The sequence below is a fragment of the Hippoglossus stenolepis genome, chromosome 12 (assembly GCF_022539355.2).
Source record: "Hippoglossus stenolepis isolate QCI-W04-F060 chromosome 12, HSTE1.2, whole genome shotgun sequence".
NCBI lineage: Eukaryota > Metazoa > Chordata > Actinopteri > Pleuronectiformes > Pleuronectidae > Hippoglossus > Hippoglossus stenolepis.
In genome coordinates, this window is record NC_061494.1 from 12,061,518 (window position 1) to 12,084,120 (window position 22,603).

General features: G+C 41.4%; 2 protein-coding genes across 12 annotated transcripts in view; both read left to right on the forward strand.

The window, feature by feature from the left end:
- Positions 1–2,401, forward strand: part of LOC118118670 (dystonin) — a 102,628-nt gene extending 100,227 nt beyond the window's left edge. For all 11 annotated transcript variants that reach the window (XM_047342179.1, XM_035171863.2, XM_035171864.2 and 8 more), the window contains 2 exons: positions 93–219; positions 1,322–2,401. In XM_047342179.1, the coding sequence (XP_047198135.1) occupies positions 93–219; positions 1,322–1,575 (381 nt within the window). In that variant the 3' untranslated portion in view covers positions 1,576–2,401. The remainder of the gene's footprint in view (positions 1–92; positions 220–1,321) is intronic.
- Positions 2,402–4,684: 2,283 nt separating this feature from the next.
- zmp:0000000760 (collagen alpha-1(IX) chain) lies at positions 4,685–18,626 on the forward strand. Its single transcript, XM_035172297.2, has 26 exons — positions 4,685–4,763; positions 5,714–5,837; positions 7,289–7,682; positions 7,786–7,863; positions 7,959–8,054; positions 8,142–8,195; positions 10,825–10,878; positions 10,973–11,026; positions 11,108–11,161; positions 11,300–11,353; positions 11,439–11,492; positions 11,573–11,626; positions 12,005–12,058; positions 12,192–12,236; positions 12,337–12,390; positions 12,480–12,533; positions 12,627–12,680; positions 12,824–12,895; positions 12,981–13,016; positions 14,754–14,798; positions 14,903–14,935; positions 15,317–15,463; positions 15,906–16,082; positions 16,760–16,850; positions 17,886–17,963; positions 18,166–18,626. The coding sequence occupies exons 1-26, from the start codon at positions 4,685–4,687 to the stop codon at positions 18,366–18,368; spliced, it is 2,292 nt and encodes a 763-aa protein (XP_035028188.2). The 3' UTR covers positions 18,369–18,626.
- Positions 18,627–22,603: the final 3,977 nt, after the last annotated feature.

A 22,603-nucleotide genomic window follows, 5' to 3' on the forward strand; every position in this document is an offset into this window, starting at 1 on the left:
CTAACTCAGTAATAATAATAATGTGTATGTTGGTGCACAGTTCCCTGCAAATGATTACAAGTGAAAGTAATTCAAGTTCTGTGTATTTTCAGGTTACACCAGTACAAGGCAGCAAATTACGTCTGCCTGGGTACTTGTCAGGTAAAGGCTTTCAGTCCGGTGAGGAGGGAACCCTGATCAGCGCTGCTGTACTCAAAGCTCGAACACAGACAATGGGTGGTGAGTAGAGAGCAACTGCAGAAACTGTTTTTTTATTATATTCAGAGGGAAAAGTGCTTTTGTCTGTTGTGTGGAGCAAAGCTGCAGCTCATTCAAAGTGTTTGTATGAAAGATGAATGAAGGAAGAGACACAATGGAGCTGCAAACATCCTTCTTATGTTTGAGTAAAGAAAATACAGACCGGTGTGAGCTTCAAAGCAAAATTTAAACATGCTGTTTGCTCTTTTTCCACGACGTCCTTCTTTATTCACCAAAGCGTTTCAGCTATCAAGCCTTCATCAGGGTTGTGTGTAACGATTTGGCTAGTTTCCTAGTTTTACTGCAGTGATGTCAGCGATACATCACCATCCATCCATACATATATATATATATATAGTGCTTATCCTGTGAGGGTCCAGGTGGGCTGGAGCCCATTCACAACACTGGGCGCCATAGAAATTTAAAAAACATCACAATCATCATTAAAAAGCAATTTACAAAGTATTATTACTCTTATTTGACACAAAAGTTACAGAGAATTAAATTGGCCATGTATAAAACATAGTAACACTACTACCATCTTTTCAGAAGAAAATATAATTCCATCTTAATTCCATCTACCAATGTGAAAATAAAACTTAAAATATATTAAAAGAAACAGGTCTACCAGTATAATCTTGACCTTTCTGCATTTAGGAATGAGTACAAAAGTTATTGTAGGTTTAAAGATGCTTGTCGTCATGGTGAACTGTAACTGCTGTGGCACTGTCGAGTGGTCTCTATGAGCTCATTCAGGAGCGTTTCAAAGGACCTGGGGGACCACACATCGAACCACACCTCAATAATTAGTCAGCTTTTGGCTGAGAGCTATTGGCATGATGCCTTGTTTTGGGGGGTTCTTGACCATAGTGTTATTGCATTGCAATTTAAGAGGATTCTTACAAAATTGTCATTGCTGTGGACTAATAATCAGCCAATACTGGAGGCCCCTCACTCAGCTCGGGCCCCAGGCAATTACTTGCTTTGCCAACCCTGTTTCCAAACTTGTTGGCTCATTCTGAATAGTTCATAAATTTTTTATTTAGTAGTTTCTCATTTTCGTTCTTGATTTTGTGTTTTCTAGAAAGGAAAAATTCCAGCCGACCTGGAAGTAAAGCTGGAAGCCGAGGGAGCAGCCGCAGAGGCAGTGACGCCTCAGACTTCGACATCTCAGACATCCAGTCTGTGTGTTCAGATGTGTCTGAGACGGTCGGCGAGTCCACCAGACGGACGCCGCGCTCTGCCTCCCGCCAGCGAGGAGGAAAACCCTCCAAGATCCCCACTCCTCAAAGAAAATCCACTCCCACAAGCAAACTGGCCAAGGGATCCAAGCGATAGTCGGTGGCCTTGTAAACAAACTAAACCAGGAACTAGTTGCACCCTAGAAACAAAACGGACACTGGACATATCTAACTTAAAAGACTGCAAATGTGTTGAGTGTTATTTAAATTGTTGCAAAGATGTAAAATATTCTGTTGAAACGCAATATGGTTTAATTTTATGTGAGAATGGAATGTCAATGGCCTTGTGTATTTGTTTTTAATGTATTTTATTTTCTGTGAAAAGAAATGTCAAATTGTTTTTATTGTACTTTATTTTATTGATAAAAAAAAACCTGTAGAGGTTTGATGAACACTAGAAAACCTGGGTATGACTACGTTGTACTGTTAACTAACATTTCTACACACTAATGAAGGACAACAGGCAGGATAGCGCTGAGAGTTACTGAATGTACTGTAATTTATGTATGCTGATGATCGGAGAAGATGGTGCATTGTGGTACCATGTGAGGCACTGCAATTATCTATTTAAGTGCTATGATATACTGCCAACATGCATTTAAAGGGCAATGCAATATACTACAATAAACCCCTGTAAGCACTGCAGAAACCTTTGAAAAACACTATTTAAAAAAAAGTAGCAGAAACCTCGTAATCATGAAGCTTTCCAGTCCTGTTTGATTGTCGGCCGCTGCACTCCCTGTTCTGTCCTATCCCATCGCAGCATTGTGTGCATTGACCCGGACGAGGTGCCGCTCTGTGTAGACGTTGTCGTGAGCAGCCATGTATGGTTAATTTCGGTAGAGCTGAAATTGTTACTGTAACATTACTTTGTAATAAACCTGCTTGCAGAAAGCCACCAGAGACTGGTGTGACCCGCAGAATCCTCTGTGCTGTGTTGGTTTTACCAGTGTTTGTCTGTCAATATCTATTGGATGATCACTGTAACCACAGAATGTGTACATAGATGGATCATTGCATCTCCACTTCCTCTCACTATCCAGGAATAAAGCCATGAACGCTGACAGTTGGAGCCAGAGTCTGCACAGTAACAATCAGGGGATGAGGTCCCTCCGATGCAGGGACTCGACCAATCGTGAGTCAGACTCAGCAGTCAATCATGAAGCCCAGTTTTAATAGCCTCAAATAACGAATTAAACCCAAACTTAACAAAAACAGAAACACTGTGATAAGAATGGCCTGAACTCACAGAAACCATCTTTGAGAAAAGATTATTTGACTTTTCATTGGTCTTTGTGGAGGTTGGGTTTATTACCTACACTGCAGTCAGCCACCAGGGGGAGATGGAGATGCTTTGGGTTCACTTTTGGGGAGCTGTCATGTCATCCGTCTTCATGTAGGGTCTAACGGCTGTGGCATTAACAACCATTCGAGGTTTCTAGAGGATGAGTCCACTGACTTGTCTTCCAGGGCACAAAATTCTGTACACTCGTGATTCCCAGAGGATGAAGCATATGATCCTTTAACTTTCAATTTTGCACCGTTATTGCATCAGAATTTATTTGTTAATGTTAATGACCAACTAAAAACCTCATAACGTTCCTATCAGCCGCAGTTGTACTTTGTGTTTAGTGCTGATTAGCGATCGTTAGCAAGAGGAGCGTAAACAGTAAACACCACAAAGATAGCTTGTTACTGTGAACAGGTTTGCATGTTGATGTTAGCAATCAGCTTTGAAAGAGCTGCTCTGGCTGTAAACTCCACTCTTTCCTTCAGCTCGGTCTCTGTCCACAACATCTCTCTCTTTAATTCTGTTCAAATAAAATGATTATACGGACGGTAAAGGTCACCACACTGCTTCACACAGGTTTCCAGAAAGTGGAACTGGGCCATTAGATCAGTGAATCTCTGATAAAACCAATCCAGCTACACTAACACACTTGTTTTGTGAATCACAAGACTTAAAAGACATGTTTTTCATTTTGACATATTTTATTTTAGCCTTGGCTATTAGCTTTAAAAGCCTTCATCGACATTTACCACAACGTCTCTGTGGCCCAGCAGTTGTGGCTGAGCTTGCAGGTGCGGTTTAGACTGGGAGGAATGTTTGCAGAGCATCTCGTGTTTAGTTGTGACATACTACATCTTTCTCTCAGTGAGACTGCTGATTGTAAAAAAAAAAGTCTAAAATGAACACACACTAAAACAGTTTTTTGTTTATTTTTAACTATAACTATTTTATTGTCGGCTACACTGAACAAAACTTAAAAGTCTTATATTCCTCGATATTTGTGGTATTTTCTCCTCGTGAGCCTCATTAAGGCCTCAGCGGTGTTCACTTCATTCGCCTCATATGACGACTCAGTTTTCTGGACGGTGATTGTACGTAACTGGCCTATGAGAGGAGACAGATCCCCTGGGGACCAAAGGTGGAGTGGAGCTCAGGGGCCAAGTTCCTGTGAGAGCCAGAGCTTCTGGTTTGAATGGTCCTCCTGTTCAGCTCCAACACTGGCCCAGGGATGGCACTTTAGAAAAGGGGATATAGCTTCACACCAGGAACTGGAAAAGATCCATCTGCACGAGCTCCATCACTCTCTTTTTCAAGAATATGTGAGTAATGCTTGTATCTTCTGAAATTTTCCTTCTTTTGTAAAATTAATTAAGGAAACAGAAATTTAAGCTGGCCTTGTCAATGATGTCAGGTTGCTGACAACAGAAGAGAAAACTGATTAGTGTAGTTGTTTTGTTTAAACTGGTGAAACTTGTTTGCATGGACGAAACAATTTAGTGGATCCAACTTTATTGCTTTTGTATGAAGGTAAGATAATTTTATCACATAATTACAAATTATAAATGTACTATAACATTAAACATTTTTACATGTTTCATTTTTAAAAACTGTTAAAAAAGGATATGTTCACTATCTTTGATGTGATTTCCAATATTACTATTATTTGATGTATTATTTACTAATATTTGAATATTAGAATTAACGTTTTTTTATGCTCTTGTTGTTTTTTTCCTTACTTTTATTTTTTCTAATTCTAAAATGTATGCATACAGCAGAAAGTTTTGTGATATATTTGAGTGAGCTGTAATATTTAACTATTATATACACATATGTCAATAAGTCAGATATATTGAACCACTGATTAATTTGATTGCTGCCCTGCAGGCACTTGTAGCCCCTGACAGCCAGAATGAAAATGCCAGCCTACAAAGATTTGCTGGTGTTTGCAGCACTCTCTGTCTTCTTGGGATTGGCCCAGTGTCAAAAGTTGTCTAGTAAGTATATAAATTTCTTCATGCTCTATCGAGGACTGCAGCATATTTCCTGCAGCAGAGAGATGACTCTTACTCTGCATTGTAACTTGAACAATATGCTAATATGTGTTGCGGCTATCTTTGTTGAAAAGACTTAGGGATGATGTTATTAAGTTAACTTATCATAAGCAACAGCACTTATATACAAAACACATAAATCATTTTTAAGTGTTGCTTAAGTAGTTTTTTCTTGGTTGAATACTGTACTTCAGCACCATGACCAGCAGATGTCAGTGTTTGTCAGGTCACAGTGCATTATTTGTCCTCACAGCAGGCCGCACAGTGTCATATTTCCTTCTCTCAGCGCCTGTGTAGACAAACAGGAGTCAGAGGGTCATGCTGGGGTTAACAGAGTCCCCCTCCCGGTTACCATAAATAAACCAGTTAGCACAATGTTTCTTTTTCAACCTGAGGTGTCCTCCCAACAGATAAAGTTGTCTGTCTGCAGAAATACTAGGCTATTGTTGGCCTGTTGGCTGTTACACAAAAGGGTAAAACAGATCCGTAATGAGACAAGACTGCAGGTTTCAGTCACAGATCTTTCTGCACTCTTAACTCTGAAGTCGTTTTTCTGAGTTTTTCCACTCAAGTCTTAACATTGTAATCAGAGTCTTTCACCAGCAGACAGCACATTTCAACCTCACAGGAAACACCACAGCCGTGCTGATCTCATTCTAACTGCAGCACAGAGCGTCCACTGTTTCAGCTTCAGTCGCCAAATCCACCCATGGAAGAAAATAAACTTCCTCTACATGTTGATGGGCTTTAATAAATTACCTTTAAAGCGATAACACCGTGAAGGACAATGAGTAACTATTTGAAAATCAATGATGTCAGTGGTGATAAGATGTAGAGGAAGTTGATGCTGTATCACTTTGATGTCATACTAAGCTCTGTGTTTGTGCTGTGAGGCTTTGATCTGCTGGAGGAGTTTCGTGTGCCGGAGTCCAGAGGAGTGAGGAGGGTGGATGGCTCTCAACCTGAGGCGGTGGCGTACCGCATCAACCCCTCCATCCATCTGCGCAAGACCATGAGGTAAAAGTACAAGACTACATATGCCTAGTCAATGATTAAAGGGGAACTGGTAATCGTATATTTGCTAAATTCCCAGCACTTTAACTTCTCATCTGGCGACAGTGAGGAATACGTATACTCTGTGGTATGTCACTACACTGTGATGTCACCTTCAAGCTCACTTCTGAACACACTCATCAGTCGTGCTGCATGCGGTCAGAGGTGAAACAGACTTGACACTTTTAACCTTTCAGAGACCGGTGCTAAGTTACTAATCATCGAGTAACTCAACACCAGTTTGAAAGCAGTGTGGATGTGCCTGTAATCCCACCACACAATGATGTCACATGGTCCTAAGAGACACCTGTGCAGCACTGTAGCATGGTGAGCAGTTAAAGCCTGTAGGGAACATAAATAAGGTTATTAGGGAAGTGATGCGCTACTCTGTCTCCTATGTGAGCTTTGGATTGGATTTAGAAAGGATAAACACAGTTTCTCATAAGAATACTTGAGGTCTATCAGTTTGTTGCTATGCTAGCAGCTTAGCTCTAAGGAAAGCAGTCTCCACATGCTGATCTATCCACCTCTTTGGTCACTTAAATATCTGGATGGTTGTTGATGCATTCTAATGTTAACATTTAGCTGTAGCACTGTTGTGCCAATGGACTGTAAATAAAGATGGATGACATGACAGGTCCCTAAAAGTGAAGACAAAGCATCGCGATCACCACCTGGTGGCTGACTGCAGTATAGGTCATACATCCAGCCTTCTCCACATTAATGGAAGGGACATGGACCAGAAAAGTGAAAAGTCAAGTGCATGTCAAATGTCATTTTACGTAGTTCACACACTTCAAGTGTTAATTTTCCGATAAGTTTTCAGTTATTAGTGATTTGATGCTGTCATGATTGACAGCTGAGACTGACTCGTGATTGGTTGAGAGCGTGTATCAACCGGACTTTGCTACCGCAGCTCCATCCTCCGATCGCTACTGTGCAGACTCCAGCTCCAAATGTGCAAGATGGCAGCATTTGTGCCTGTTCTATTTTATCTTAATTCTGTACAGTGGGAGGAAGTGGGGACATGTCATCCATCGTTTTATACAGTTTGTGGTTGTAGCTTCGCAGAGCTGCGAGCATGTCTTTAGGTCAAATGTTTTTTCTTTGAACGCTCTTCGTCTGAAAATGAATGCAAGGTTTAGAGCCTTTAGTGCTTTACTCATATTGAATAAACAATTGTTCTGCATTTTCACAAAAAAGCTACAAACAAATGTGGCTATTGAATCAGTCCCAACTCATATGTTAATTGAGGATTTAAGCATTGAGTTAAAGTCTCTGTTTCAACTTATGCACATTCCTCTTCAATTAAACCCTCATGTTCCCACATAAGCCCTTAATTGTTGTTTTGTGAAAGAAAGCAGCCTCTGTATGATTTTATCCAGTGTCCTATAAACCCCACTCCTGTGCCACAGTGACGTGTATCCAGATGGACTTCCCTCCGACTACTCCGTCATCGCCACATTTAAGGTGACCAATGACACTGCCAAGAGGAACTGGAACCTGTGGCAGGTCAGCGACCCGGAGGGAAGGGAGCAAGTCGGCTTGCGTTTCCAGGGCGACACGCGCACTTTAGACTTCTTCTACACCAGCCCCCATGGGAGTCAGATGCTGAGGACTTTCCATGGCGTGGAGAAACTGTTTGACGCAGAGTGGCACAAGTTGGCGCTGAGCGTGAAGGGCAGACAAGTGAAGCTGCTGATAGACTGTGAGGAGGTCAGTGTGGAGTCCATGGATGAGTCGAGGCCTGTCATCCGCCAAGGGTACACATCCATCGTAAAGCGAGCTGCAGGAGATCGTTCCGTGTCTGTACGTTAACAGCTTGCATTTCTACATTTTCTGGTCTATATATAACTTCCCTTGGTCTGGATTGCAACTTCAATTTGTCACATCATCTCCTCTGTTTTTCCAGTTGGACCTCCAGCAGATGGATGTGTCGTGTGACCCAGAGCAGCCTTACTCAGAGGGCTGCTGTGAGCTCTCCAGTGTGGTGAGTCACCTGGGATTAAACATCATTTCTCTCCCTCTGTTACAGACATCTCTGCAGTTTCAAAACCTTAATATCTCTTTACCTGTGCATGGCAGTGTGGAGGGTATGCAGAGATCGGTCTAACAGCTGGAAGAGCAGCTTGCAAATGTATGCACGGACAACCAGGCATTCAGGGACCTCCAGGGCCAAAGGTAAATGCACCTGTACAGTGAAAATTGGCTGAAGGTACTAGAAAGATAAGTTGAGTCCGTGTTGACGAATTTGTTTTTCTTCTGCAGGGTCATAGAGGTCTTCCAGGGAAGGCCGGAGACCAAGGAAGACAAGGAAACTGGGTAAATAAATGTCTTTGAGTCATGCAAATATCAAACCTCCTGTTCCGCTGTGTTCACCCAGAGTGTTCCTAATCCCTTCCTCTTGATGGACAGCAAAGAATTAAACTGAATTGTGACATTGTAAAACTGAATTGTGACACTGTAAAACATTGTAAAACTTTTCCACAGCTTCACTGTAAAACAGCGAAGCTGTGGAAAATGGCAATAGACGTACAATTGAGACACAGCCGGATGGAAACGGATCTGGAAGCAGAAGCGCCTAGCGATAGTAAACACGGGGGCTCCTTTCATAGTTTGCGTCCGTTGCGCAAAACATTTTGTGTCCAGACCATTTGCATCAAACGCAGGATGTGCTGGTTTAGAATATAGGCTTTAACTCAAGTTGGCGAAGGATCACAGGATTTGTGACCGCTTTTGCTTTTCCATTTGGAAGAAACTGAGCCAAAAGTAATGAATCCCACACACACAGGAAAACCAGGCGAGTTGAGCTACAACCATACCCTCCAAGTGTCTGGTAATGAGCGGCATTAGTCTGCTTAACCATTGTGGGAATTTTTGTCAGATGATTTGTCTCTCGAATGTGTTCTATTTTTTGGGATATAAGGCTATTTAATTCACCACAGGGAGACCAAACTGGGAAAAAGACGAAAAAAATTGAGACAATGATAATGACGGAAGTATTCTGCTGCACGAGCCAGTTACACATGGATCACTGAATGAACAAATACACTCATATTTGAATTCTCCAGGGAGCAGCACACTGCTGATTACTTCCACTTTAAATTTATGACTTGTTAATCTCTTGGAAGCGTAGCAGTTACTGTTACGTCGGAGCGAATCTGGGTGTCTTTCAAAAAACGGTGAGGAGAACATGTGTTTAAAGGAGGACCGGATTTTATACACATGTGTGATGTCTAGTATTTAACATGCTTTTGCACTTGAGAAAAGAAAAAAAACAGCCCATGCTGCATGAGCAAACACAAATGTGTGTCTGTAGAGCGATGCACTGTCCAGAGTGCATTTCCAGAGCTGTACATGCTACATATTCATGTCTTGAACTGCAGCTGTAGCTCATCTGGGAATCAGTCCTGTGTAACTTGCTAGAGTTTTGACCTCCTGCCAGCTCCTGAATCACGGAGCCCCAACATGTTTATCTCCTCCCCCGCTGGCATCCGAGGAGGGCATTTCCTGGCACACATATATGAACTGTCCATCTCAGGTGGTGGGTGGTCCTTTCCTCTTCAGGGGCTTTACACCCGCCTTCAAGGCGTTGTAAAGTTCACGGTCATGGCTCTCGCCGTACTGTCGGCCATCTCTGAGGTTATAGCCTGCGTCCAGCTGACTCTGCGTAAAAACAGTGTTGGGGCGAGATGGTCAAATAAACAGACAACACAAAGGCATCCTGGCGTAGTTGAATGTGTTTGTTGAATCAGTGACATGCAGCCAACTGGAAAACACTTGTCCCTCTACTACCAGGGACGTAAGCATCTGTGGAAACGATCACGGTCCATTTTGTTGTGTCAGTGACTAATGTTTCCTAAATCCTGCTGAAACTGTATATTCTCCACTGATGTGACTGATGTGTGACTGAAATTTATAGTGTCTTCATATTGAGTGAACTCACTGGCTTTCTTGCTGTGATATCAATACCACCTAGCCACAAGGATTGGTTAGTCAGCTTGTCTGGCTCACTAACCGCCCCCTTTAACCAACATAGTCTTTTTCAGACTTGTTTTGTACAGATTTTACACATCAGCTGTTCTCTTAAACTGTCCATCTCTCAGATAGCAGTTCCCCCATTTGCAGTCCTTGTGCTAAGCTAAGCTAACTGTTCTCTGAAATACTGCTACATTTACAACGTTTTCTTTGACAAGAGTCCGAGGGGATGATTCATGTCAGTGTGTTAAAGCTAAAGACAGCAGCTTGTTAGCTTAGCACAAAGACCAGGAAGAGATGTTCACAGTTAGCCTAGCTGGCTTATCCACACTAAAGCAACATTGTCTTTTTCACACTTGTTTTGTACAAATTAATGTTCTACGCGTCAGAGAAGTTACAAGGTTGTTTTTTTAAATCTTCTTTATCCTATATTTAAGATAAATGTTTGGTTTTGTGCTAAGCTAAGGTTCTTGCACAGCTTTAACAAACACTTAGTAGCATGTTGACTATATTTATAGGTCCCGGAAGCTGGATTTTGTTCCCTATGTTCAGAACCAAGCGGAATTCCCTCTGTCCTCATCTTTCTGCAAAGCTTTGCTAAAAGCCTGAGCTTTATACGGGCACATGAGTGCATGTAATTCTTTAAAAGAAAGTGAACAAGTGTATTTCCCAGTATGTCAAACTGGTACTAAAACCTTTTTTCCTTTGTTCCTTGTCCATCTTGCCATGCTGACAGCAGAAAAATCAACAGCTGCTTTCTGAGTATTTATTTAAGGAGCAGATGCCGTCATGTCCGTCAGTTTCTCTGTCTGATGCTTCAGACGTTACGAGTGACTTTCTCTCACTGGAAACATTCACTCACTCTAAAATTCATGTTTTACACACTATTATTACAATATGATATATCATAGAAGCTGGTTGATTGACAAACAATTAGTTTAAGCTCATGTCTTGCTTTTGACGTGTCTTGCAGGCCATCAGGGGAAACACAGGAGACTACGGCAACATTGGCGAGCCAGGCCTCAAGGTAATACAGTCCTCTATAGGCTCCTGTCAGGACTTAATGCTTCAGTTTGGCTTCTTCTCAAAACCCATTAATGAAACTTTACACACATCCTCAGGGGGAAGAAGGAATCAAAGGCGAGAAAGGAATGAGAGGACTCTGGGGCCAAGTGGTAATTTATCGCTCTCAGATTCAGCTTTTTCTTTACCTTGAAACTTTACACATGTGCATTAATGTGATGTTGTGTTATCAGGGAGACCGAGGTCCTGAGGGGCTGAAGGGATTAAGAGGGGGAGCAGGGTTCAAGGTAAGCATCTCTGCTGGGGGCAGGTTTTGATTGGACGTGTTCAATTAGGCAGCAAGTTAATTAAGTTTCAAACTTTTCATTGGATTTGCTTGTTGAAAGTTTTTATAACTTTATAAATAACTCAGAGGGTAATTACAGGGAGTTCGCGGAGCTGCTGGAGACATTGGAGAGACTGGGAAATCAGGAGAAGTTGTAAGTTAACCTTCCAGACGCTGTGGTAAGAATTTCACAAGTTATTGTGTAGTTACTGTATTACTAACATTTTGGACTCTTAAAGGGGGCTACAGGCGAAACAGGATACGAAGGGATTCCTGGGTTTCAAGGAGTTAAGGTATTCATATTCCCTTATTTCTATGTCTTCTTTATATCCACCAATTTTGTAACTTAATTCCATTGTGCTTTTCTTTTTAGGGAAATAAAGGGAAGACTGGTGCGAAGGGGCGTCCTGGGCCCAGAGGAAAGCAGGTGGGTTTTTTCGGGGGGTTCCCTTTTCATGGGATTCCCACAATCCATTTTGAGACTGTGCTAATTCAGTGTCTACAAAATCCCCTCATGTAAGCAGCGCAGAGCCAGTAAATCATTTCAAATGTGGTAAGACACTGGAGGACAGCTATGTTTTGGGCTTTTCTGCCGTCTCCATAAACAATGTTCGTCCATGTGGCCGGAAATTTGCAGAGATCTGAGGGTCTTGAACTATATCAACATGAGCTTGTGAGTCACTGTGAGAAAAGCCCCAACCACAATGATAACTCTCTCTGTTATAAATGAAGAAAAGCTCTCTGGTTCTCAGTGTTGCCCTCTGAGTGAAATTTGTTGCATAAAATGTAAACTTTTATTTTTCAGGGAATTGTGGGAGATCCTGCAGAGAGGGGTGCAGCTGGAGAGAAGGGGAAGCCTGTACGTACATTAAAACATCGCAATGACATTAAATCATGTGTGTCTGTTTGATTATGTTCGATATACAAACATCACAAAGGTTTCATATTTTTATTCTCAATATTCTATACTGATTTTTTTGTCTGAAAACTAGGGGATCCAAGGTCCTGTGGGCAGAGCTGGCACCGTCGGGCCAAAGGTAATTCACTGCTGGCACACGCACAACACCTCACACCTCAGTGCTCACTCGCACTGCCAAGATTATTTGTCTGTTTTGTAATGATGTGGCCTCTCTCTAGGGTATTATTGGAGATCCAGGCTTCTTTGGCAGAGATGGCGATCTAGGAATAGAGGTGTTACCTTCCTCTTATAATAATGTCTTCATGTGGAATCATGGAAGCCAAGCACTCATCTTAATATAAGTGTCATCTCTTCCTCGCAGGCTTATCAAGGTTCACAAGGTCATAGTGGAAAACTTGGGCGATCTGGAACAAAGGTAGCTCGATGGTCTTATTTGTTTTTTGTGAATAAATGTAAAAATTAGTTGATTTTGGCACATCAGCTCGTCGCTGATTGTGTGTTCTAACAGGGGGAGAGAGGCACCCTGGGGCCGGCAGGAGAAATGGGTCCCCAAGGCCGAACCGTAAGTTACTTTTTTCAGACATTTCCATCACTGAAGACAAGCACATAATACATTTTGCATGTAAAGTAGTCTGCCATCTTAAAGAAAAACTACAAAGAATGAGCGGTCCCTTAGGTCGTTTTAATATATGTTTTATTCTCGAGGGCCCAAGAGGTTACAAGGGTTCTGCGGGGAAACCAGGAAGACCTGGATTTATCGGCCCACCGGGGCCCACTGTAAGTGCTCCAGATGAATTTTCTAAACTCTTCCAAACACTAGTTCATTTTCTTCAAGCCATTAAACCTTGTCATCTCTTCACAGGGACATGTGGGTGTGCCTGGAAAACCAGGATCCAAGGTATTACAGCCTCATCATTACCCATCAGAGAAATTATTTGAAGGCAAAATTACCATTAATTGCTCAATTATTTACAGTATTCAGGAAATATTTACTAATCTAGAATATGCAGATGTGTTCTCTGTTGAAACCGGGTTTTATTACTTGACTTTTTAAACTTGTGTTCAGATAATAATTAAAGGTCAAATGAGTCTCCAGCTCATTATCTTCTTAATTATATTAATCAAGCCATGTCTTTGATCGTCATATTGTCACCCTGCTTCATCTGTGAACAAACTCATGATAAACCATTATGACGAGGTTGGAGCCTTCATGTTGGCTCAGTCATATTCTCCTCATCTGGACTGAAGGTCACAACCCGCTGATCTGCCCTTCGGGACCTGTTTCTGTCCCACGCTGATTAAAGAGGCAGATATTTTCTGCAGAAACCGCTTGTCACATGTTTATGTTTTTGTGGCGGGTTTTAAAGCAAACAAATCTTTATTTATTTATTTTTTTAATCTAATGAAAATGTATATTTAGAAGTAGAAGGTTGGCACTGATCTGTTTTAAATTATGTAAATGTTAATTTTGTTAGTTATTCAGGAAGTCGTAATTGTGTACTATAGAGTTGATTATCATAAGTTGAATGGCAGACTAAGAAACCAGAGACCAGCTTAGATGTCCGTCATCATGTTGACATTCCGACCCATCAGTACTTAACCTAGTAGTAACTACTGCATCATTACAAAAGTACTTAGTACTCATGGGGTGGACCACGCCTACATTTGATCTCAACTGGACACCTGTAAAGTTTTGTGCCTGAATCTTGGTTCTGACACTACTGTGGTGACAATATCTATGCACAGACAGACAGACATATAACCACCTACCAAAGTGCTGGAAACATCTACTGTGGAAGTTCCCACCATAGTAGGTGTCTCCAGAACATTTAGCCATGAAGGCATCCACAAACACATACAGGGTGACAAGGAGAAAACAATGACTGATCCTGTTCCTTAACTGGTTTGGTGTAGGTGTCCCAAACAGAGCAGCTCCACACTGGGAAACATTGGGATAGCGTGACTCAAAAAAAAAAAAAAACCTGAGTGCTTGAGCAGTGGCTGTCAAAAGCACGGCAGTGAAGGAGAATCTTATAATCAGCCTTGATTTATGGCATGAATTCTGACAGTAAGACAAACTCACTGCAGACAAGCATTAAAATGTTGATATCTTTAACTTGAATAAACAAATATAACTCATAATGAAGATGCTATTAAAAACCAAATAATGTGTTGGGCCCACCAGACAATGTACAATTTGAAATGCCCCTATGTTTAAGGTTTTATAACTCCAGGTAGTAGCTTCACATGCATACACACGCTTCTACTGCTCCCACATTGAAAATTGGTGCAAAATATAACAAGAAACAAACAGTAATAGAATCCAAATCCTCTGCTGAGAGGTACATTGTAGTCAGGTGCTGGTGAAATGCAGACAATATAAAAGAATAAGTATAAAAAAAGGTCTAATCTATATCATGCAATTTCACATTCGCACCATTCTCTTTAAATGAAAGCTGTGTCTGTTGTGGCCTCGGACTCAGAATTACTCCAAGCTTTACTGTGTTCAATTGATGGATGCTTTTCTTCACCAGTAAATGAAAAGTCCATTCATAGAGCAGAAGGCCTGTGAAATCCTGATACAGCAACTATCTGAAAGTTTCTCAACATTGTATTTTTCTTTCGCCTTGTGCAGGGTAACACAGGAATCCAGGGAATCCAAGGAGTCAAAGGTGGAGAGGTACTGCCCTAAATATTTCACCAAATATTTCATCTATTTTCATCATTAAATCCTCTTGTTGGTCTTCTTTTTCTTTTCTTATCATGATTTTGCTCTTTTCATAGGGAGAAAAAGGAGTTAAAGGCCCAAAACCGAAGGTGAGCTGTGATATTGTTTGAGTGAATAGTCAGAAAATCAAATATCAATCCATCAGATCACATTCCGCACATATTTCAGGCATCTGTCGATGTGATTATAACACCCACAATTGCAGGACAATGAGTCTTGCACATTTCACCAGGTGTTCTATTCCAGTTTAGGTTTTTATTTTACATGAACACTTCTAATTTATTGATACGTTCAGATATAAATACAACCCTGTCAAAACTGTTAATTTTTTTATAACACTCCAGAGCTGTTACCGCTTTCTGTGAAGCTTCTGTCCATACAAAAGTGATTTCTCATTCTTGTATTCTGGATGGATGCGACTGCCTGCGTCCTGAACCCAGTCCTGCTGAAGTTGTTAACCTGTTCCATAGGTTGGAGACAGAGGGGAGCAGGGTCTCCAGGGAGGACGGGGGAAGCGCGGCCCCGCAGGCCCTCCTGGAGGTTCAGGTCCGGTCGGAGTCAAGGGGGTTCGAGGTGAAGGAGGACCAGATGGCTTTCAGGGGCCCCCGGGTCCACCAGTAAGTAAAATGCAAGGTTCTGAATCTTGCTATAATGATGAAATACACTGCTCTTCAGTCCCGGCTATAATTAATTATGACAATTAATAACTGGCTATATCTTCATGTATCTGTGAAAGATGGCACAGAATCAGCAACATGAACACAGACTAGCACACACATTGTGTTTGATAACAACTTCAATGTCAAAAGCACATTTAAACAGTTTCTCATTTAGCGTGTGGTCGGTAGTGACTCACAGCAAGGGTTTAATTTAGTGTGGCTATAAATCCATAATGAGCCTCAGGAAATATTGTTGGCTTCACTTGTTTGCTGCCTTTCCTTTTCCTCTGAGAGGCAGCCGCTGCTTCAGCCTGCCCCGTCCTGTAAGAGCGCTCCACATTTCATGTCCCCCAGTTGGGTCCCCTCCAACTCAAGGATGTGGTATTGATTTGTCACACAGGGTCCAACCCTCCCCGCCGAACACGTGATCGAGGTTTGTAAGAGGGTGGTGCTGGAGCAGATGTCTACCTTCGCCAACTCAGTGAAGAGGACATGTGCTGCTGTCTGTCCTCTGTATGGTGACGTGCCCATGGGTGCCCCCGGTCCCCCCGGACAGAAGGGACCCCCCGGACCCTCTGTGAGTTGGTCTTAACTTTAATCAGCCTTTTTCTTTTTCTATTAAAATCATAGCTGTATGTATCACATCACCTCCTTCAGACCTTCAGCTGAGACATGCTGCTGGAGCACAGTGAATTTAACATACATTGTTAATTTTTTTTTTTCTCCCTGGCTGTGTAAAATTCAAACGTTCTCTGAGGGTCTGGACTGGACTGAAAGAGCTGAAGTATTTGGCAGAAAAGCTTGGAATGAAAACATTACGACTTTCCACGTCTCTATGAGGACAAATAAGGAGTCGCACACTAGACACTGTCTCTGCGCTGAATGGTTTTGGGAGAGTATCGAGACTGTCCTTGGATTGGAAAGCCTTTTCCACATTATTATGCAGTGTAGGACCGATTCATGTTCCACGACTTCTTTAATCACAAAGACCCTCGGACTGATAAAGGCTCTTGAAGCCATTAACATATAAAGATATTCCACTATATTAGATTATGGCCAGAAAGCCTCATGATGTGGTATTTAAAGCCAAACCAAGAACAGTGATGTCCCATTACTGTGCAATGTTTATCCCAGGCAGTGTTGAAGGATCTTTTTTACAGAGCCGGTCAAAGTTGAATGAAACCAAAACGAAGTTTACACTGAAAAACGCACAATAGATTAACAGTGTATTTTCCTATCGATGATTGTTGTCAGGGCGACCCTGGTAACGACGGTGTTGGTGGAGAACAGGGTCAACAGGGATTCTACGGAGAAGCTGGAGAACTGGGACGAAAGGGAGAAACAGGTATGGAAAACAAACCTGGCAGAACACAGTTATGAAAATCAGTAACAACAAACCTAATTCACAGGAGCTTGTTTTATTTATAAAGAAGCAGTGGGAAAAGAATCCAGCTCATTTATTTAAAAGTGCATGAACTGATTCTTTTGGCCTCTGGCAGAACAACAAACTATAAACATATCATTAACTTATTATCACCTTAAAAGAACCGATACAGAGAATCATGTGTTGGCAGACAGTGGTTTATTTACATATCCAGCAGACATCTCATGTCATCGCTGGGTTATCGTGGCCTCCACTTGGACTTGACATATGTTCAACAGCCAACCGGCAATATAAACTGGAGGAGTCATTGAGTTTTAAAGATGTGGGCATTTGCCAGGCAGCGAGGGTCTAACCGAAAAGACGCTGTCATGCTGAATTATGGGAGCTATTATTTATTATTCCTGGATTTTTGGAATGGACCTCATTGAAGGGTTACAACAGTCAGCATGTTGGCCTGTGTTTCATCAACTTGGACCATTGCATTGTCTTTTACAGGCCCTCCAACTTTATTTAAGTACAATAGGAAGGTAGAAGTAAAAAATACTCGATATACAAAATGAGTACTTTGATTTCATCCTATATTTGTGTATTTTCATTATATTTACATTAAGCTGGATTTTTATTCCTCTATAGGCTGATGGGTAGTTTTCTTTTGAATGCCTCATATAAGATGATTGTGTTTATTTGGCAAAATCTTGATCAACAGTAGGCTAAGTATTCAAACATATTTTGTAAAAGTACAAATTTTCCCTTAAAAATTAAAAAGAAGTAAAAGTAAGATCATTTCCATCCCTGGAAAGATCATGACAACATTTGATCATGAAACCCAATGTATGAATCTGCTGAATCAATTTATCCGGTACTTCAACACTGTGTGACACTCACAGGCTGTCAGTGGCTGAAGCGTGATCTCACACTCACGCTACGTTCCCACACCAAGCCAAACAAATAAAAGAATATTTACATGGTGTGTGTGTGTGTGTGTCTGTCTTCCAGGTGACAAAGGAGAGCTAGGGGATAAAGGAGTGAAGGGTCATGGCTTTCCTGGCTACACTGGCGACCAGGGAACACAGGGTAATTCCATCCTCCAGGTTTTCATGTTGTTTGATGAGTTATTGAGTCATTAATTGATTTTCAAATCTGAGCCTGTGGAACTATCTTCAGCTGAGCCTGTGCTTCAGAGGAAGGGGGACGGAAATTATTATTGTAAGGAGAGCGTCCCCTTTGCCAAAAAACTAACGATTTTTCTCTGTAAATACCCTCATTTTTGTTTCAGGTAAGCGTGGACGTCTTGGCAGAGCCTTCAACGGGCAGCCAGGGAAGCAGGGTGAGCGGGGACATGGAGGCCAGCCTGGACTCAGGGGCCACCCGGGTCTCAGAGGCCCCCCCGGTGTCTGTCTCACCTCTGGGTGCTCCCAGCCTGAAGCCACCAGTGGCACACCTCAGCCAGCACCGCGGAGGTTGAGGAATCGTGCATAGAGGAAGAACAGTGGACAGTGAATTGAATAGTGAGCTTAAAGGAGGAAAACATTGACAGATTGATTTTTGTTAATATGTGTTTTGATCAAATAAATGGACATTTTCATGTAAATATGCAACTAAAACCTGAGCTGAACTTCTGCGAAAACAAAGACAACAACCACAGTATGTGAGTGGGAACAACATATGTTTGTATAAAATGACCATCTTCATTTGATATTTTTATTTGAACTGATTTCAGTCTGAGTTGTCTCTAAACACCTGTGCTTTATAATAAAAATACAAAAGTGATTTGGTTTTTTTAGACTATTGTGTGAAAACCAGAGCTCTGTTATCTGGCACGGGATCTGAGACCTGGTGTGATAAATAACCCAAAACAAACAAACAGTAATGTTTAAAGAACATGAACATAATTTACATTATACTCATACAGTATATAGAATATAAAGTCAAGGAAAAATTGGCAAATAATTTAAAACTGGGAGGTTGCTTGGAGAGTGTGTTCCTCTGCTAATGCTAACATCCTATCTCGCCATGTTAATGAAAGTAAAAAACTCCTGGATCTGCTCATTTATCTGTTAATTTGTTCCCTTTAAATAGCTGTCAAAGCTAAATACAGTAAACTGTTTACCGCAAAGACTCCAACGATCAATAGATGGCTCCTGTTATTAATAGAATCTATACAATATATAATATTAAAAAAGAGCCATATCCTCACTTATTTTTTATCGCTGTGAGCCAACAGCAAAATTGTTACAAAATATTTAATATTTCATATACTCTTTATGATACATAAAATACATGTTTCATCCCCACTACAGCACTGTAAATATAAACTTATTATATAATTTAATTATAATTTATTTTATAACAACAAATATTAGCCCCACGTCTCTGAATTTCGAGTGTAAGGGTGCAGCGATGTCCTATAATATAACTAGAATGACACTCACTGACCTGCACCAAGGCCCCACAGTCCCCTTATGAAACCACAATTCAATTCGCTAGATCCAGATTTTTATTTGAATCTGCACCATATTGCACACACTCTATAAATATCACAATATCAGTCCCCTAAACGTGTGATTGGATCCATGAATTATTCTCTGAGAAATCAAGGAGAATGTAACAAAACGCCCGATCTCACAATGGTAAAGAAATGAAAAGCAATTCCTGGGCTTGCCCTCTGATCCGGTTCGATGCCACATCCCTCCACAAAGTTCTGTCCAGTAGATTTCACTTGATCCTGATAACTGACAGACAGACAATGACAGACGAAAACATAACCCCCCTTGACGCACGTAATTAAGGAGCGTACTACTTTATTTTTTAATTTCTATCCATTTCCCTGAGCGGAAGGTTTTAAAGTGTTTTCAAATCTCAATTATATCTCATTGTACTACAGTGATTCTACATGGGTGAAAGGTTAATGATCTCCAACCTGTGTTTCCCAGAAGTTGTTGTAGCTATGAGAACAAACAATGACACCCACATCAATGTTTCCTACATGGCAGCTCTGCAGAGACTGTTGTAGTGTTGTTTCTTCACAGCAACAACAGCGCTGGCTGGACTCTTGGCCTGCGTGCGACTTTCCAGAAGAGGAACCTGCCGGTCAAGTGAAGTGGAGACTCTGAAGTGTATGAGGTACCACACATGTCTGTCTGCATTAGCCGTGCGGAGGGCCGACACCCATGCACTTCCCTGCTTTGAGATCAATGCATGCTGGGATGTGCTCCAGCCATTCTGCAGCCCAGAAAAGGCTAAATGGGTTGAGAAATAGAATGAATGAGTGTTTTCCACAGAAACGCTTTCGAAAAGGGGGAAACACCCTGGGAGCTCCGCGTGTGGCTCCTCTCCGAGTCTTTCCTGGCTTCCATTAATTTCCTCTGAGAAGGCCGGTGACTGCAGATCGTCATCCTCCACCCCTGTGGGACTGCAGCATCATGTGTGCCATGCTGCTCTGTTTTGTTCCATCAAACCATGCTATGGCCACCTCTGTCATGGAAAGAATTACCGATGCACGATTATCCCCAACATTTTGTCTGTGGGCTCAACCACTCGCCATAGACATGCTCACTATTTATCTCAGCGGCGAACCATACGAGTGATCCTGGTAAATACAGCTTAATGCGAGCGAGCTGATTAAAAAGCCAGAGCTGCAGAGCTTCAAAGTGATGGCACAGAATCAGAGGTTATATTAGACGGAGAGGCTTTATGTTGTCCTCGGGCAGTTATTTGAAAAGTTTCAGAGCATCTGCCAGACACTGTAAATGTTAGTTGATGTAAGTAATAATCCAAATGTGTTGTTCTGTTTGGTAGAAGTGAAAGTGAGCAGAGTGCTGACGGTGTTTGGCCCAACTCTAGATTCAATTAACCATACTGATGCAAACTTTTACCACATTCACACATTTTAATTAACTGGCACAATAACATACCGCTGGAGCGGCAGGGGTCATAAAACTTTTTTCCGGGCAATTATCCTCCTTATTTGTGTAAACAGTTTTTGTTATGTGTGCAAACCAACTGCATATGTGTTGAACGGAACTTTAAACAAGAACCTGAAGCAATTTACAGGTATAAATCACGGTTTTATTGCCAACGTCTGAAAGTAACTTAGGCCTTCAACAAGTTTCTTCCAACTGCCAACAACAGCCTGAAGACTTTACTTCTATATGAAGGAATCGGGGCAAAAGAGTTTTGTCTTGTGAGGCTCAAACGTAAATTTAACCAATGTCAGGGGACAATCGGGTCATCCAGAGTATTTGATTCACGAAGGGACCTAATTATATAACATGATCATAAAATGACATGATCACAATATAATGTTTGTCAAATTCTCACATTCTTTTCATTTGATATTTGCACCGTGCCAGAGCTGGAGAGTCAAACAGTCTCAAATCTAGTTTATAGTCAAACTATGATAACAAAGTCGCCTCATCAACATCCCACCAGTGTTGTATTAAAGTCTGTTTCTCCTTATATGAACCTGAAGTGATACCTTATCCCAACCCTAACTACAGAGGCTGTGGGGGAAACAGACTTCAAGATCAGTTGATCACGTTCAGTCTTGTGTATGTTGTAAGTCATTATTTTGGCCCATGTTCAGGATGCTTACATCTACCTTTGAAGTGCAAGCATGAGCGAGAGCAACAAGATGCTGACTGCAGCTCATTTAGAGCAGGGGCACTGATAACAAGGTTTTTCTGCCAGTAACATAAAGACCCTTTAAAGTACTTGATTTCTTTTAACTTATCAAAAGAAATGAGATTTTCTTGCAAAAATTAAAAGAAGTTTGTCGCCATCAGTCTTTAACTGATTTGATTCAGACATGAGGACTTGCATAATTGATGAAAACAAGAAAATAAGACACAAAATTCAGATTGTGTATATATGTCTTTTTCATGTCCAATACAGAATTATTTTACCTCTTGGGGTGATAACTCAAATTGTTGTTATTATTACTCAAATAAAGGTATCTGAAAAAGAAGAAAATCACTTTTAAACTGATCTGCACACATGTCATAGACTCTGTAATGAGCTACTGGTCAGTTTTATGGGGTCACAACCCCCAAAAAGTTGGGGCCATCACTGTATTTATTAGTCCAGGAGCCACTGAAAGATACGATATTGACTTGAGCCACAGTTTCACTTTAATGTGTGCACATTAAACAGAGCTCAGGCACCTGGATTTCATTACACAAGATTATCATAGCTGTCTTGTTTAACTTGAGTATCTGTCTCGCTCTCCTGGTATCTAATCTGGCTGTTTATTAACAGTTATGTAATCTTGATAAGTTCACTACTGAATGTTGTCAGAATCCCATTGACAGATATGCTCCAAGTTATTCTATACAGATCAATGTGTGGCTCCTGAAAACAAACAAATCCAATTCTTGCAGAAAAACACAATGAGCATCTTCTGCCCCTGGGACTTCCATGAATGTACAACAACCAGTCAAGACTAGTCTCACCAGGAGGCTGGAAACAAAGCTTAGTATTTGCCTGTGTGATCCACCAGAGTGTGCTGAGGCTCAGGGTCAACCAGTCCGTCAGCGGAGCAAACCACTGAGGCTCAAGATCACATCTGACGACATGTTTAGCTCTACCTGTCATGTGATATTTATGTTTCATCACAGGGGAGTTTGATGGTTTTTGCTCACCCTGTGAATGCCAGCTATGATATAAGCAGTGGTGGAAGAAGATGTTCTTTCTAAGTGAAAAGCCAAACCCCTATA